At 48.9% G+C, this 18,349-nt stretch overlaps 1 protein-coding gene across 4 annotated transcripts in view; it reads left to right on the top strand.

Annotated features, from left to right (window-relative positions):
- The window catches only part of FHL1 (four and a half LIM domains 1), a 70,159-nt gene that overhangs the window by 42,219 nt on the left and 9,591 nt on the right, over nucleotides 1-18,349 (top strand). For all 4 annotated transcript variants that reach the window (XM_080990417.1, XM_080990418.1, XM_080990416.1 and 1 more), the window contains 2 exons: nucleotides 5,610-5,791; nucleotides 16,994-17,168. In XM_080990417.1, coding sequence (XP_080846543.1) covers nucleotides 5,636-5,791; nucleotides 16,994-17,168 — 331 coding nt within the window. In that variant the 5' untranslated portion in view covers nucleotides 5,610-5,635. Of the gene's footprint in view, nucleotides 1-5,609; nucleotides 5,792-16,993; nucleotides 17,169-18,349 lie in introns of those variants that run through there.

Consider the following 18,349-nt stretch of genomic DNA (forward strand, 5'->3'; position numbering starts at 1 on the left):
AAGCTGCAACGACGCCTCTACGCTAAGAAGGACCTAACGTTCCAGGTCGCTCTGGAGGAGGCCCTGGCAACGGAACTGCCAAGAGGTTGATGCAAGAGGCACGGCCGAGCCTGCCATCCCAACCGAGGGTCCACCACGAAGACCTCACCGACGACTCAGGATCTGACAGGGAGGAGGTGCACCGAGTACAGCAGCGCACTCAAGCAGCCCACATACCACAGCTGCCTCGACGAGAAGGAGGGAACTGCGCAAGCTGCGGGGAAAGTCACGAGAGGAGGACCTGTCGTTTCTGCAACGCAGAGTGCAGGCAGTGCAGAAAATCGGGACACATCGCCCGGGTGTGTCGAGCTCGGCCCACCCGACGCCAGGCATCAGATGACCAATCCAAGAGCCCCAGGTCCCGGGGCCCAACGCACCAAGGCAACTCGACGGAGCTCACGGACTTCCAGGTATACCAGTTGCCCCACCCCAACGTAGAGAAAATTTATGTAGAGGTACAGATAGAGGGGGCCCCATGCCGCATGGAGCTTGACACGAGTTCAGCTCTATCCATAATCTTGGCAAGGACCTTAAGGAAACTGTGTCCTACTGGGGGTCCCAAACTCAGGCCGGCCCCATTCACCCTCCGGGACTTCCAGAAACGTAAGGTCCCCACAATGGGGGTGGGGACCTTCAGGGTGCAATACCGAGGGCGGACGCGGCAACTGGACTTGCTTGTGGTCAAGGGCCCCTACATTAGCTTACTGGGATTGGCATGGTTTGGACCACTGGGGCTAGCCGTCACCGGGGTGAACCACACTAGTTTACAAGTGGACGTGGACGCCATATGCAAGGAATTTCCAGGGGTTTTCGATGGGAAATTGGGACAGTATACAGGCCCCCCCATTGCTCTACAGCTTGACCCCGCAGTACTCAAGGCCTGCTGGGTCCCGTTCGCCCTGAAACCCCGTATAGATGAGGAATTGGACCGGCTCATGGAGCAAGGAGCGCTGGAGCCAGTGCCTAATGCCCCCTGGGAAACCCCAATTGTCACACCCGCCAAGCCTAATGGTTCGGTCTGCATCTGCACAGACTACAAATGTACCATAAACAAGGCCCTCACGGCCCATGCATACCCAGTGCCAGTGGTCAGCCATGTCCTTTGCACCCTGGCTGGGTCAAAAAATTTTGGCAAGCTGGACTTGGCCCAAGCATATCAATAGCTGCCAGTAGATGAGGCCACAGCAGAGGCACAGACGATTGTGACGCACAGAGGAGCGTTCAGGGTAAAGCGGCAGCAATTCTGTGTCAGTGTGGCACCAGGCATATTCCAGAATCTAATGGACTCGCTCCTTAAAGGGATTCCTGGCGTCACCCCCTTCTTCGATGATGTGTTGATTGCCGGGCCCACACCAGAGGAGTTTGAGGACCGCCTCCGCACCGTTCTGCACCGTTTCCAGACGGCGGGTCTCAAGGTGAAGCGGGAAAATGTCTACTAGGAGTGCCTCAGGTGGACTTTCTGGGATTTATGGTGGACGCAGAAGGGGTCCACCCAGCTGGGGACAAGCTACAGGCCATTTGTGATGCCCCAGTGCCCAAGAGCAAGACTGAACTTCAGGCCTTCTTGGGACTATTGAACTTTTACCATTCCTTCCCCACAAGGCGGTGGACAAGCAGGCCCCTTGGGTGTGGGGCCAGCGCCAGGAGGCTGCATTCCAGGCAGTCGAGGACTTGCTTGTCTCAAACTCGGTCTTGGCACACTTCGACGAGAGGCTGCCGGTGGTGCTAGCATGCGACGCCTCGCCCTATTGCATTGGCTCTGTCCTGGGACACCAACTCCCGGATGGAAGAGAAGTATCGGTAGCATACTTTTCCCAGACACTCAACGCAACCGAGCGGAACTACTCGCAAATAGACAAGGAGGGGCTGGCAATCGTGAAGGGAGTAAAAAAATTCCATGATTTCTTGTATGGGCGGCCCTTCACCGTGGTGACTGACCACAAGCCGTTGCTTGGCTTGTTTGCCCCCGAAAAGCAGACCCCCCAAGTGCTGTCTCCTTGTGTCCTCAGGTGGTCAATTTTCCTTGCCAGCTACCAGTATGCACTGATTCACTGCCCGGGGAAGGTGATGGGCCATGTGGACGCCCTCAGCAGGCTACCACTACCGGAAACAGGCACCTGCACAAGAGGTTATGAGCCTGGAGCTGCTTCCCGACCGCCCCATTCAGGCACAAGAAGTTGCACACCATTCCAAGAAAGACAGGATTATCTCCCGGGTCCTGGACTGGGTGTGGAGGGGATGGCCCAGCAGCAGCCCTGGGCCAGAATTCGCTGGCTACACAACCCACAAACATGAACTGTCGGCCCACAAGGGGTGCCTGTTATGGGGAAGCAGGGTCGTTGTTCCCCAGCCCCTCCGCAAAAGGGTCCTCACAGCCCTACACGAGACACACCCAGGGGTAGTAAGAATGAAGGCCCTGGCCAGGAGTTATGTGTGGTGCCCGGGGATCGACGGAGAGATAGAGGCCTGGGTCAAACACTGCCAGGCCTGCCAAGAATCCCGCCCAGATCCCCCAAGGGCCCCAGTCCAGTCCTGGGAGTCCGCCCGAGCACCATGGTCACGCCTGCATGTGGACTTTGCTGGCCCCTTTCAGGGGAAAACATTCTTCATAGTGGTGGACTCCTACACCAAATGGCTGGAAGTCGCACTGGTACCGTCCACTTCTACATCCGCAGCCATCCGGGTACTACGCAGGCTGTTTGCAACCCACGGGCTCCCTGACACTCTCGTCTCAGACAACGGGACTGCATTTACGTCAGGAGAATTCCAAACCTTCACAGCGCAGAACGCCACCCGCCACATCCGTTCGGCGCCATTCCACCCTGCCACCAATGGCCAAGCAGAACACATGGTGCGGACCACCAAGGACACCCTTCGCCGCATGACGCAAGGGGATTGGGAGTACCGCCTTGCCACATTCCTCCTAGCACAGCACCCCCAGCTCAACGACTGGCCGGAGCCCCGCGGAACTACTAATGGGTCGGCGCCTTGCAATCAGATTGGACCGCCTTCACCCCGATAGAGCTCAGGATGAGGTAGTGGTGGGGAAAGGCAGGAACCCCTGGACCTTCGAGGCCTAGGACCCAGTGTACGCAAAGAATTTTGGGGCAGGCCCAGCATGGGTACCCGCCACAGTCACCAGGGTCACTGGCCCCGTGTCGTACGAGGTGCTAACGGATGGGGGCAATGCTGGCGCCGCCACTGCAACCAGATACGGCGATGATTCCCAGGAGAAAACCAGGAGGAGGAAAGGTCAGAGGAGTCCCAAGGGAACAGAGGGGCAGTGAGGCCCATAGAGCAGGAGGGGCCAGCAGGAGAGGCAGAATCAGTAAATACAGAGAGGACCCACGAGGCCGAAAGGACACCGGAACCAGAACCACGACTGAGCGAGCCGGTTGCGCCAGACCAAACAGGCCCATCACAGCCAGCATCCTTGGAACACGAGCCAGAACCTGAACCCCGGACCAGGGAACACCCCAGGCCGCAACGCACACGTAGGCCGCCGGCGTACCTCGAGGACTATGAATGCGACCTCCCGGGCAGGACTGGAACTTAGAGGGGAGGGGTGTTATGTACTGAGTTGAATAGGATCCAAACTGCAGCAGTCTGATTGGTCCTAGAACAATAGGATCCAAATTGCAGCAGTCTGATTGGTCCTAGAACAATAGGATTCAGAATGCAGCAGTCTGATTGGTCCTAGAACAATGCAGCAGTATGATTGGTTGGCAGGAACCACCCAATCATGCTCCAGATATAAGTGAATCCACAACCTGATTGGCTTACAGTAGAATTCCAGAATTAGCCAATCATGTGCAGCCCATTGTGTAAATAATGTATATAAAGCAGATACTTTGAGGGGACCTTCATTCATTCCTCCTCACCACTATGAGCTGAATAAAGAGCATGGAATCACTTTGCGACTCTGAGTATATTTCACTGAAACTTACTGTTTTAAGGTAAAGGGACGGTATCCGCAATATACAAAATACTACTCCAAAATCCCACAAACCCCCAAGACGCAATAAAAAAACAATGGGAGAATGACATAGGCTATGAGATTAACCCCACTCAATGGACCAGAATGTGGTCTAACCCCCCCTTTAAATCCATATCAATGAAAAGAAAAGAACTCACTCTGAAACTCACCTACAGGTGGTACCTAACACCAAGAAAACTAGCGCTAATATGCCCAGGAACCTCACCAAAATGCTGGAGAGGGTGCACCTCCACAGGCACATACCTCCACATGTGGTGGGAGTGTCCCAAAATCCAACTATTCTGGACAACAGCCATACGAGAAATATGTAAAATAACTAAGCAAGTATTAGACATCACCCCAGAATTGGCCCTACTAAACATCTTCCAAGACTACAATTCCCATTTACACCACAAAGAACTCATAACCCACCTACTTTCAGCAGCCAGAAACACCATAACCAGACACTGGAGAGACCTGTCAGGAGTAAACATGGACCAATGGTACCAAATAGTATGGGAAACAGCCCTACTAAAAAAATTAACGAATAAACTGAAACTGACATGGGGACAAACAGAAGAAGACACCTTCACCCCGGTATGGCTCCCCTTTATCACATACACAGCCCAACAAGACAATGACAATAACCCACCTCACTCACACACGAAAACAAAGACCACCACAGCCAATCACAAACAAACAACCACACCCTAGGCCAACCCCAACCTCTCTCATCACCAAAGAAACACAAGTGAACAGCAGAGAACCGGCACGAGTAAAGCTGACACGAAACCCATTAAGCAAAATAGAAACATTGCCACCCACCCCCACCCACCTTCCCCCCTCCACCCCTTTCCCCCCCACTAATGTCTCAACAAATGAAACTGATTTGTAAAAATGTTACATGGAAGAAATACGAGAGACATTACAAGAAGACAAGAAAATCTTTAATAATAATAATAAATTAACTTACTGTTTTTTAAAAAGGGATTTTAGTCTTGTCAAAAGGAAACCTTCCTCTGCGGGTCAATGTGAAGAGGATGCCAGTGAGGTTGAACCTTTCTGTAAAATAAAGTCTTACCGAGACCATAAAACACCAGTCCTGAGAGATCTGCATTGGCTCCCAGGACATTTCCAAGCACAATTCAAAGTGTTGGTGCTGACCCTTAAATCCCTCAATGGCCTTGGCCCAGTAGACCTGAAGGAGTGCCTCCACCCCGGACGCCAGGGTCCCTCTCCGGCAAGAAGCGAAGTTACAGGGAACCAGGCAGGGGGCCTTCTTGGTAGTGGCACCGTCCCTGTGGAGCGCCATCCTGTCAGATGTTAAAGGAATAAACAACTGTATGACATTTAGAAGACATCTGAAGGCAGCCCTGCTTAGGGAAGCTGAATGACTTCTTTTAATGCATTTTTAATCTATGTCGGAAGCCCCCCAGAGTGGGGATGCCTGTCCAATACCATGTTCTGAGCTGCAGATGCTTTTCCCGTTTGCCATGCACCAACCATGTGCTTCACTGTCTCCTTCCCCGCCGCCTTTGCCCTAAATATATTATTATTATTATTATTATTATTATTATTATTATTATTATTACAGGGCCTACCAGCTACACGGTGGGCACCATGTCGGAGCGCTTTGACTGCCACTATTGCCGGGACAACTTGCACGGGAAGAAGTATGTGCAGAAGGAAGGCCGCCACTGCTGCATCAAGTGCTTTGAGAAGTTCTGCGCAAACACCTGTGCTGAGTGCAAGAAGCCCATCGGGGCCGATTCCAAGGTGGTTATTTTAACAGTTTGCTTGTTTACTGAATGGATATTTCCATCCCACGCTCCCTGCCCCAAGAAATGTGGGGATGTTCAGGGAGGCAGGAGAGGACCCATTGTTTAATAGAGGCATAGGCAAACTTGGCCCTCCAGCTGTTTTGGGACTACAACTCCCATGATCCTTAGCTAGGACTCCCCTGTGTGAGTGCCTGAGGGCCCCACTCCTGCCGCTCACCACCTGGCCCAGGGCAGGGCCTGACAGGCCTCATAAGGACAGTTGCTGCTGCTGGCCAGGAAGACTCGGAGCAGTGCAGTGTTCTTTTTAAAATGTTTTAAAATTCTATTATTTCCCTTTTGAATTTTTTTTTGTGGGGGGTGGGGGTGGATGGATGTTTGGTTGGGTTTGGGAATTTGTTTTGATTTTGATGTGTTTGTAATTTTTACAGTTTTTTGTTTGTATTGTTTTATTGTGTTTTGTTTTAAAGGTTTTATTTTGTACTTAAGGGCTGCCGGGGAGTGGGTCCCAGTCAACAAAATAGTCGGGGCATGTTCCACAGGGGGGATGCACTGGGACAATCAGTGATCACAGGTAGGAGGAGGAGTTACGCTAAGACCAGACCATGTCATTACTGAGGAGGCAGGTTTAGTCATTGTTTGAGGACTATCCGTGCCTCCAGGTCTGGTCTTGTCCGGACAGATACTGGAATCAGCAAGGGATACCTACACGACCTGAAGGTGCTGCTGTGCAATGCCAGGTCAATGATCCATAAGACCACTGCCATCCATGACCTGATCATGGATGGAGGACTTGACCTGGCCTGTGTAACAGAGACTTGGTTGGATGATGCAGATGGGCCTGTCCTTGCTGCTGCTTGTCCACCAAGTTTCTCTTACGCACAGCAACCCAGGCGTAGTGGGGGGGGGGGTTGCAGTGATTTTTAGGAAGTAATCAGTCTGCACCAGGCGTCCTATTGGGAAGACCCACTTCTCTGAGTGCATGCTCTGGAAGCTGGGCAATAGGGGCAGTACAGGATTCCTTTTGGTGTACCGACCTCCCCGCTGCACCAAGGATTCCCTGTCCGAGCTGCTTCAGGTCATGGCAGATGTTCTCCTGGAGACACCTAGTTTGGTTGTCCTAGGGGATTTTAACATCCATGCCAACAGGACCTTACAAGGGGCCGCTCGGGACTTCATGGAAAGCATGGCCTCCATGGGGCTGTCCCTGAATAAGTCTGGCCCAACCCAAGGACATGCCTTGGTGTTCACCTCTATGGATGTTGGTGATCTGACACTAAGTAAAAGTGAAACGAAAGAAGTGCTGTTGGAATGAAATCACGACAGACGAGTAGCAGGTGTCATGTGAGAGGCATCTCTGGAGCAAGCCCTGAGAAGACTCTTTTATTGAATATTACAACATTGCCACAGGTGCGCTAGTTGCTGATTGGTTGATACAAACACAAAGCAACTTGTTGCTGATTGGTTAACACAAGTACAAGGCGAGGGTTACATATAGGCATTAATCACCAATAGATTAAAGGCTGGGAAAGGGAGCACAGAACTAGACAGGCATGAAAACCTCCTAATTAAATGATAACTAATGATTGATATAGCATGACCAAAACAATTACTAATGATTGATCATAACATGAAAGAATACAATAATCGTGTTCCGTAGATGTGGTCAACTGTGCATTAAGAACAGGTCAGAGTATAATGTTTTCATGAACTTGGGATGAACTGAACAGCCTAGGAGAATGAGGGAATGTCTAGGTATTTAGAACGGGTTGTACAGTATGTACAGAAACAGAGAAAAGCTTAGAAGCAGGACTTCCCATAATGCCAGTTATGTGCAGAAAGAGAACTTCCCTTCATCTCCCCCTTTCTTTTCTTGTTTGCGAGGTGTTCTGGGTGAATAAGACAAAAATACTTCGGGATACGTGGTATGCCAGCGAATGCCCAAAATAAGTTCGCCAGGGTTGATGGGATAAAAATATTTCGGGATACGTGGTCTGCCAGCGCATGCCCAAAATAAGTCTGCCCACATCTCCCCTAATGTTTACTCTTGGTGCTGCCATTTTGCAAAGTAGGCAGCAATGAGTTTATTGGGTGGCTGAGGGGGAGAGAGAAGCCGAGACAAAAGACTTATGAGGCCAGGAATGCATTGGAGGAAGCAACATAGCAAAATTAATATACATATAATGACAATGGCATATTGAAAGAGATTACGAAGCCAAGTCAGGTTTGGTAACCAAGCGGTAAGCCACTGGGTGAAAGAATCCCAGAGGCCAGAAAATCCAACGTCCTGTTTAATGTGGTGTATAAGATTTTGCAAATGAGAGATTTGGCTTTGAATGGCTTTAGAATTATCAGTAATATTGAAACAACACATGTCAGCCACTTGTTCACAACCATAATGATGAAGCATGAGCAAATAATCTATAGCAGCGCGGTTCTGCAAAAGTCCATGCTGGAGTTCACTTTGTTCTTTATTCAAAAGGTGAAGAGCTTGAGAAGTATAATTCAGGGCTTTTGCTGCAGAACAAGCCAAAGAGTTAATGTTCCTACTATTGCGTACAGCCAATCCAGGGACTCCTAAGAGAGAAACAGCTACGGAGATATATTCAGACCTACTGGGAAGAGAAATTGAATCGTCACAATCGTTAGTTAATTCAATAGAGCGGCAATATCGAGAGCGGGTCAAATGATGCTTTTTGGGTAATACAATGGACAAACGGCTGAAACAACAGGGTGTTCCATGGCTGATGTTTGCTGGAATGTAATTAAATGTATAGCCAGGACACGACCAGAACCAACCTGCAGGTAGTTCTGTATACTTGTATACATAAGAAATATTTACATAATTAGAGCAGTGGAAATTATCCTTGCCCATTTTCACACAGTTGGTTTTTGTGCAATTCACCATACGGGCGCAAGTGACATTAAAAGAAGCCACGTATGGGGTCAATAAGTCAATGGCCAGAGGTGGGCGTTGGCGCACTTGGTTACCCCAGACATAGTAACCGGAATAACCAAGGGTGCGGAGAGAATCATTTTTGGGTAGGGATGAGAAAAACCAGGTATCATTTTGTATATCAAAAGGGTCATGGCAAACAGGGATAAGGCAGGAGCCAAGGATTTCACCTATAGATACCTGTTGGGTTAGGCAAAAGGAAGAAATATTGAGGGTCTTTGCAAAAGATTCCCACACATTTGTTGGTGTGTGGTTATCGCTATTAGGAGCAGAAGCAGAGAGAGGCAAAAACAAAACGCTAAGAATGAGCACTATCATGGAATTAATGTTAAGGCAGGAAATAATACACAGAAGCAAATTCTCAGGGGTTGCTTCAAGCTGCTTTTCCTTTCTAAGCTGTTCAGCCTGAAATGAGAGTGATTTTATTTGGCCCCATGTCACAGGTCCATTACGATTTCCCCGCTTGCGAGTCCTGGGGGGGCTGGACGCCGCATCCTGGGCGATCTGTAGTTTGCAGTCGAACTGCGGTATCGGATCCGGTAGGGTCTGTCGCCACGCCATGGTATAGGCGGATGCAGCGTGCGGGAACCCAGCGAGCACCCTGTGGAGTAGAAACTGCAGCGTAACCCTTTCCCCAGGTGATCAGTTTTACAGGTTCACTCCATTCGTTGGAGGGTAATATCTTATAGCGGACCAGTGGGGCTGGGAGTATCTCTGTTTGCTGAAAATGCTTCTGGAGGCGAGTATAAGATTGATGATCCTGTATGGAAACATTCAAATGATTGAGAGTAAAGAGAACACTAGCCAACCAGCCTTCCTTTTCAGAGAGTGAGGCTGGGACTCCGGCCTTCTTTTCTTGTCGAATCAAGGCAGTTTTTAAAGTGTGATTGGCATGTTCAACAATCGCTTGGCCTTGAGAATTGTAGGGGATGCCAAATAAATGGTGAATATTCCATGTTTCACAGAACTGAGCAAAGGTTTTTGCACAGTACGCTGGGGCATTGTCAGTTTTCAAGGAATGAGGCTTGCCCATGACTGACATGGTACGAACAAGATGATTGCAAACATGCTTAACCTGTTCTCCCCTTTGAGGGGTGGCCCAAATAAAGCCAGAGAACGTATCAATGCAAACATGTATGAACTTCCAAGGTGAAAAAGGGGCGAAGTGAGTTACATCCATTTGCCACAACTGGTTGGCTGCCAGCCCACGGGGATTAACACCAGGGCTGGGGTGGCCAATCTGATTAGAGCATTGAGGGCATTGTTGGATAATTGCACGTGCCGCTTCCAACGGGATTTGGAACTGGCGGCTAAGGGCTTTTGCATTTTGATGATGGAAAGCATGACTTTCAATAGGGGAAACAGGCAAAGCCGTAAGCAAAGAATCCGCTTTTGCATTGCCATCAGTAATAAAGCCTGGGAAGGGTTGGTGAGAGCGAATGTGCACCACAAATAGTGGGTGGGAGTGATTAGAAAGAAGCAATTGTAAGGACAGGAAAAGGCTCAATAAGTTATCATCCAATAAAGGACCTACATAACTGCCCTGTAAACGAGTTATGACATTTGCAACATAAAGACTGTCCACTACCAAATTAAAGGGCTGTGAGGAGAAGTGGTGCAGAGCTTTGACAGCAGCTGCTAACTCAGGACACTGGGCAGACTTTTGTGGAAGAGTGTAGAGGCTGTGCCATTCCTCATTTTGTTGCCAAGCAACCACCCCCCTGGAGGGGGCTCCGTCAGTAAAAACAGTAGGGGCATCCAAAGGGACAGGAGATAATATGGAAGAAAAGGACAGGGAAATTTGTTTGCTCATTTGCAGGCGAGGGTCGGCTGGGATATGGCAACCCACTTGGCCAACAAAATCGGCTAAAGCGCACTGCAAATCCATGCTAGTGGAGAGAGCAGTTTCCCATTGTTCTAAGGGCATGGGCACAATAATTTGGCGGCAATCAATGCCAAAGAGGCTTTTGCAGCGACGGCGTCCCTTGCTGATGAGCTGAGCAAGGAGATCCACTAAAGGAGTCACCGTGTTCTTTGGCGTATGATGTAAATACAGCCATTCAATTATATGAACTTTCGATGGTCCTAACTGAATAATGGCCACAAAAGGTTGGACAGAATCTGTCATTATGACTACATTGGGCAAAACATTAAGAATTGCTCGATCAACCCAGTGGAGACGCATGATTTCCTTTAACTGGGCAACAGTCTTCTGTTGAGAGGAGGTCAAGGTGATTTTCTCACCAGGAGATTGATGGCCTTTTAAGGCTGAAAAAAGCGGCTGTAAAACTTCAAGGGGGATTTTAAAATAGGGTCTTATCCAGTTGATATTGCCCAGCAATTGCTGCAGCTGGACATATTTCATTGTTTTTGGAACATGAAGTTCAGGGACTATAGGAATAGAATAGCTAGCTATCATTTTGTGTCCCAAATAATGGAAGGGAGAGGATTCCTGAACTTTTTCTGGGGCAATTTTTAGACCATAAAGTGACAAACAGGCTGTCATATCATGCTTCCATTGAGGGGGAAGGCGTGGCCCACTGATAAGCACGTCATCCATATAATGATAAATTGAGAGGTGTGGATACTGCAAACGAGAAGGCTGAAGGGCTTGATTCACATAATATTGGCTCCCCGTCGGGGAATCGAACCCCGGTCACCCGCGTGACAGGCGGGGATACTTACCACTATACTAACGAAAGGTTGTAATATTCAAGAAAAGCTTCTTCTCAGGGTTTTGCTCGAGAGATGCCTCTCACATGACACCTGCTACTCGTCTGTCATGATTTCATTCCAACATCTGGTGACCCCGACGTGATTTGCCAGATCCCTTACGCAGCCAGCCCTCATACTTCACTCGACTGGAAAAGTCTCAGCGCGCTATTTCCTGTTAGCTGTAGTCCAGAGGATTGGTGAAAAGAAACTTCTTCGTAAGTATAAAATCAATGGTATAGTTCTGGAAGGCTTGATTGACACGGGCGCAGACGTTTCTGTAATTTCCAGTAGTTGCTGGGACCCCACGTGGCGCCTTGAATCTGCCTCTGCAGTTTGGGGTGTAGGTGGACCTCAAACCTCTTCCAAAAGCGTACAGTGGCTGCCTGTTTCTCTGCCTGATAGCTCTGAAACCATTGCATACATCCAGCCCTCTGTGCTGAAAATCCACCTCAATCTGTGGGGAAGAGACTTACTACAACAATTACAAGCTACCATTCAATTTAATGAGTAAGCTTGCACTCCCCCTCAACTGTAAATTCTTTGCTTTTACTGTTCCTGTGTTAAATAACAGTCAGCCCACGGAACGGTATCAATGGAAAGTCCTACCGCAAGGAATGCTGAATTCCCCTACCATGTGCCAATAAATCAGCCATGGCACACCCTGTTGCTTAAGCCGTTTGTCCATCATTTTACCCAAAAAGCATTATTTGACCCGCTCTCGATATCGCCGCTCTATTGAATTGACTAACGATTGTGACGATTCAATTTCTCTTCCCAGTAGGTCTGAATATATCTCCGTAGCTGTTTCTCTCTTAGGAGTCCCTGGATTGGCTGTACGCAATAGTAGGAACATTAACTCTTTAGCTTGTTCTGCAGCAAAAGCCCTGAATTATACTTCTCAAGCTCTTCACCTTTTGAATAAAGAACAAAGTGAACTCCAGCATGGACTTTTGCAGAACCGCGCTGCTATAGATTATTTGCTCATGCTTCATCATTATGGTTGTGAACAAGTGGCTGACATGTGTTGTTTCAATATTACTGATAATTCTAAAGCCATTCAAAGCCAAATCTCTCATTTGCAAAATCTTATACACCACATTAAACAGGACGTTGGATTTTCTGGCCTCTGGGATTCTTTCACCCAGTGGCTTACCGCTTGGTTACCAAACCTGACTTGGCTTCGTAATCTCTTTCAATATGCCATTGTCATTATATGTATATTAATTTTGCTATGTTGCTTCCTCCAATGCATTCCTGGCCTCATAAGTCTTTTGTCTCGGCTTCTCTCTCCCCCTCAGCCACCCAATAAACTCATTGCTGCCTACTTTGCAAAATGGCAGCACCAAGAGTAAACATTAGGGGAGATGTGGGCAGACTTATTTCGGGCATGCACTGGCATACCACGTATCCCAAAGTATTTTTGTCCCGTCAACCCTGGCGAACTTATTTTGGGCATGCGCTGGCATACCACGTATCCCGAAATATTTTGTCTTATTCACCCAGAAATCATACAGTAACCCCTCGCAAATAAGAAAAGAAAGGGGGAGATGCTGGGAAGTTTTTCCTCTGCACATGAGTCTGAGAATGTTCTGATCAGTTCCCATTGAGTTCATGAAACAGTGTACCTTGACCTGTTCTTAACGCATTGTTGACCACATCTACGGACTGCGATTGTTATGTTCTTTCAAGTCATGCAATATCAGTCATTAGTAACCATGTCTTCCCTTTCCCAACCTTCATGATTAATGCCCTTACATTGTATTCCTGTTAACCAATCAGCAACGAGCGCACCTGTGGCAATGTTGTAATATTCAAGAAAAGCTTCTTCTCGGGGTTTTGCTCGAGAGATGCCTCTCACATGACACCTGCTACTCGTCTGTCGTGATTTCATTCCAACATCGTGCCATGGTCAGATGACTTCCTGGTGCAACTGGACTTCTCCGCGACCCTTCCCCTCTGCAAGGAGGTGGGACTGATTCAGACGGTCCGCCCCCACCACTTAATGGATCCAAATAGTTTCCAGAGAGTGGTAGGGGATGTTTTATCCCATGTTGATGGCCTTTCAGCTGATTCCCTGGTGACCCGCTGGAATGTGGAGTTAACCAGGGCTATCAACTGTTTGGCTCCGAAGCGCCCTCTCCGATTGCATGGAGCCCGGACAGCCCCGTGGTTTTCCACGGACCTGAGGGCAATGAAACAATCACTGAGACGGCTAGAGCGCCGGCGGCGGATAACTCATTCTGAATCTGACCGGACAGGGGTTAAAGCTCAATGTCGAGCCTACCAAGTGGCGATAGCGACGGCGAAGAAGACTTTCTTCACCGCCTCTATTGCATCTGCAGAAAATAGCAGCAGGAGACTTTTTCAGGTGGTTTGCAATTTAGCAGAACCACCTGCTACATTGGGGCCCAGTATGGGCCACATGATCTCCTGTAATGATTTTGCAAAGTTTTTTGCAGATAAAGTAGCTCAGATTCGGGAAGAGGTAGACTCCACTGTGGGAGCAGGGCCGGGGTGGGAGAGTGCTAGAGTCCTGTCTAGTCAAGCTGCGTGGGATCACTTCCAATCTGTTACCTCCAAGGATGTGGACAGGCTGCTTGGATGAGTGAAACCAACCACCTGTCTCCTTGATCCTTGCCCATCCTGGCTTATAAAAGCTAGCCAGGAAGGGCTGGGAGACGGGCTTCGCAGGGTGGTGAATGCTTCTCTCTGTGAAGGAGCCTTCCCAGACCCACTGAAAGAGGCGGTTATCAAACTGCTTCTTAAAAAACCATCTTTAGATGCGGCCAATATGGCCAACTATTGCCCAGTCTCAAATCTTCCATTCTTGGGCAAGGTGACTAAGCGAGTGGTTGCTGAACAACTCCAAGCACGCCTGGAAGAAGCGGACCATTTGGATCCCTTCCAATCGGGATTCAGGCCTCACCATGGGACTGAAACTGCCTTGGTTGCGCTGGTTGATGATCTCCGGAGGGCTAGGAACAAAGGTGAGAGCTGTTTCCTAGTTCTGCTGGATCTCTCAGCGGCTTTTGATACCATTGACCATAACATCCTCCTGGACTGTCTAGAGGGGCTGGGAGCTGGGGGCACTGTTATACAGTGGTTACGCTCCTTTCTCCTGGACCGTGTCCAGAAAGTGGTGGGGGGGGATGAGTGTTCAGACCCCTGGGCTCTCACTTGTGGGATGCCTCAGGGTTCTGTCCTCTCCCCCATACTTTTCAATATCTACATGTAGCCGCTGGGAGAGATCATCAGGGGGTTTGGGCTGGGTGTTCATCAGTATGCGGATGATACCCAGCTCTACCTCTCTTTCAAATCGGAACCAGTGAAGGCGGTGAAGGTCCTGTGTGAGTGTCTGGAGGCAGTTGGAGGATGGATGGCGGCTAACAGATTGATGTTGAATCCTGACAAGACAGAAGTACTGTTTTTGGGGGACAGGAGACGGGCGGGTGTGGAGGACTCCCTGGTTCTGAATGGGGTAACTGTCCAGAGTGGTGCATGCTCTGGTTATCTCTCGCTTGGACTACTGCAATGCGCTCTATGTGGGGCTACCTTTGAAGGTGACCCGGAAACTACAACTAATCCAGAATGCGGCAGCTAGACTGGTGACTGGGAGCGGCCGCCGAGACCATATAACACCGGTCTTGAAAGACTTACACTGGCTCCCAGTATGTTTCCAAGCACAATTCAAAGTGTTGGTGCTGACCTTTAAAGCCCTAAACGGCCTCGGTCCAGTATACCTGAAGGAGTGTCTCCACCTCCATTGTTCTCCCCAGACACTGAGATCCAGCGCCGAAGGCCTTCTGGCAGTTCCCTCCTTGTGAGAAGTGAGGTTACAGGGAACCAGACAGAGGGCCTTCTCGGTAGTGGCAGCCGCCCTATGGAACGCCCTCCCATCTGATGTCAAGGAAATAACTATCTCACTTTTAAAGGACATCTGAAGGCAGCCCTGTTTAGGAAAGCTGTTAATGTTTAATAGGTTATTGTATTTTAGTGTTTTGTTGGAAGCCTCCCAGAGTGGCTGGGGAAGCCCAGCCAGATGGGCGGGGTATAAATAATATATTATTATTATTATTATTGTTATTATGATTATTACTACTACTACTACTAGCAGGAGCAGTGGTCAGGGATGATGGGAATTTTAGTCCCAAAACAGCACACATGAAAAACTTTAACCAAATCCTTATTTCCTGATGAATAGCCTTTGGATTCTGGACACATGGTCAGCAGACCCTGGGCACCTTCCACTGGACATTCAATAGAATGGCTTTCGCCCCACCATCAAGCTAACAAGGAACCAATCTATGCAATAAATGCATTGTCTGGACACTACTATAAAAAGACAGGATGGGCGCATAGACACCACCTGAGGCCGGAAACCAAACAACTGGCAAACATATCTAACATGCTTCTGGCCACCACCCCAAACATACCAAACAATCCATTGTGTATAGCCAGGCTCTGTTCCAACTCTACAGACAGGGATGCTCCCCTAAGACATCTGCAGCAAACCTTTTTGGAACTAAAATATCCGCCTGATGGAAAAAATAAAAAATAAAAAAGGTATCTGAAGAGGTGTGCCTGCACACGAAAGCTTCTACCCAGGACAAACTGAGTTGGCCTCTAAGGTGCTAATTTTCTAATTTATTTCGACTATGCCAGAAATAAATATATATTTTTACATATTTATTTTTTCGTTATGAATTATGATTATGATTATCTTTTATATATTTCTTCCTAACTTGCGCTAGCAAGTCCCTTTGCCAAGCAGAGTGCATCCCCTTTTGAACGCATAGCGGTTGGCTCAAGACTAGCTTCTCACTCGCCATCTACCGGTAGATCCCCAGCCGATCCTGGTAGATCGCCGGATTCTTATCGTGTACAAAAAGTTACGGGGGGGAGCTTAAAAAATCTCTGTGCAACCCCCCCCCCCCGCAAAAAAGCTCAACAACTTTGGGCAATATACCCACCCCACGCACGCTCCCCCTCCCTCCAATGACAACGGGTAGATCACTGCCAGTTTTTTTATACTGGGAGTAGATCACAGTCTCTTGGGAGTTGGGACATGCTTGAATATGACACGGCCTCCTCGTGACTGTTATCCCACCCCCCCACCCCCATAAAGAGAGATGGAAAAAATTGGACCGGGAACTGCCGGATAAGAACCAACAGATGGCAGCATTGGAAAGCCTTGCTAAAAAAAACACATGAACATGCAAAACTTACCTGGCCGGTTTCTCTAGTTACACACTCTTGCCTTTAAAAGGGAAACAGTGAAAATCATCAAGTAGAGGAGGGGAAACGTGCAGAGAAATTGGAACAGAAGCTCAATAAGCTAAGGCTGTCAGATAGATAGATAGAGAGATAGAGAGATAGATAGGTGGTTGATAGATTAAATAGATAGATGATAGATAGATAGATAGATTGATCAGGACCAGGGAGTCCCCCCACCTGTCCCCCCCACAACAGGACTTCGGTGTTGTCAGGATTCAGCCTCAATTCTGCTGCCTCCCCCTCCTCTCCCTCCAGGAGCTCCATTTCAAGAATCGCTACTGGCACGAGAACTGCTTCCGCTGCTTCAAGTGCTCCACGTCTCTGGTCAACGAGCCCTTCATGCTGAAGGAGCACAACAAGGTGTGGTGCAACAAGTGCACCATGGATCAGGCCCCCCACTGCAAGGGCTGCCAGAAGCCCATCGTGGCAGGTAGGACTCCCCTCAGCTGCCTTGCACCCCTTTGCTTCTTGCCCCACTCGACTATGGAGCCTTGTCATGGGGCGGCCAGCTGGGTTATGGAACATTTCTTTTACCAAAATACTTACGTAACACGAATTCATTTTTAATGTTGCGCACAAAACCAGAGCTGTCTTGTGCATACACGTTGCCAGGGTGCAAAGACCCGTCCAGCGCAATAATAATAATAATAATAATAATAATAATAATAATAATTTATTATTTATACCCCACCCATCTGGCTGAGTTGCCCCAGCCACTCCGGGCGGCTCCCAATTGAGTGTTAAAAACAATACAGCATTAAATATTAAAAACTTCTCTAAACAGGGCTGCCTTCAGATGTCTTCTAAAAGTCAGATAGCTGCTTATTGCCTTGACATCTGCTGGGAGGGTGTTCCACAGGGTGGGCACCACCACCAAGGCGGCCCTCTGCCTGGATCCTTGTAACCTCACTTCTCGCAGGGAGGGAACCGCCAAAAGGATCTTGGGAGAGGGACCCCAGTGTCCGGGGTGGAGGTGCTCCTTCAGGGATACTGGGCCGAGGCCGTTTAGGGCTTTCAAGGTCAGCATCTACCCTTTGAATTGTGCCTGGAAATGTCCCAGGAGGAATGTAGGTCTTTCAGGACCGGAGTTATGTGGTCTTGGCAGCCGCTCCCAGTCCCCAGTCTGGCTGCCGCATTTTGGATTAGTTGTAGTCACCTTCAAAAGTAGCCCCATGTAGAGCGCATTGCAGTAGTCCAAGCGGGAGATAACTAGAGCATGCACCACTCTTGCAAGACAGTCTGTGGGCAGGGAGGGTCTCAGCCTGCGTACCAGATGGAGCTGATAAACAGCTGCCCTGGACACAGAATTGACCTGTGCCTCCATGGACAGCTGTGACTTCAAAATGACTTCCAGGCTGCGCACCTGGTCCTTCAGGGGCACAGTTACCCCATTCAGGACCAGGGAGTCCCCCACACCCACCCGCCCCCTGTCCCCCAAAAACAGTACTTCTGTCTTGTCAGGATTCAACCTCAATCTGTTAGCCACCATCCATCCTCCAACCTTCTCCAGACACTCACACAGGACCTTCACTGCCTTCACTGGTTCATATTTGAAAGAGAGGTTGTATCTCTGCATACTGATGAACACCCAGCCCAAATCCCCTGATGATC

This window comes from Podarcis pityusensis, assembly GCF_964106645.2.
Source record: "Podarcis pityusensis genome assembly, chromosome: Z".
Classification (NCBI taxonomy): domain Eukaryota; kingdom Metazoa; phylum Chordata; class Lepidosauria; order Squamata; family Lacertidae; genus Podarcis; species Podarcis pityusensis.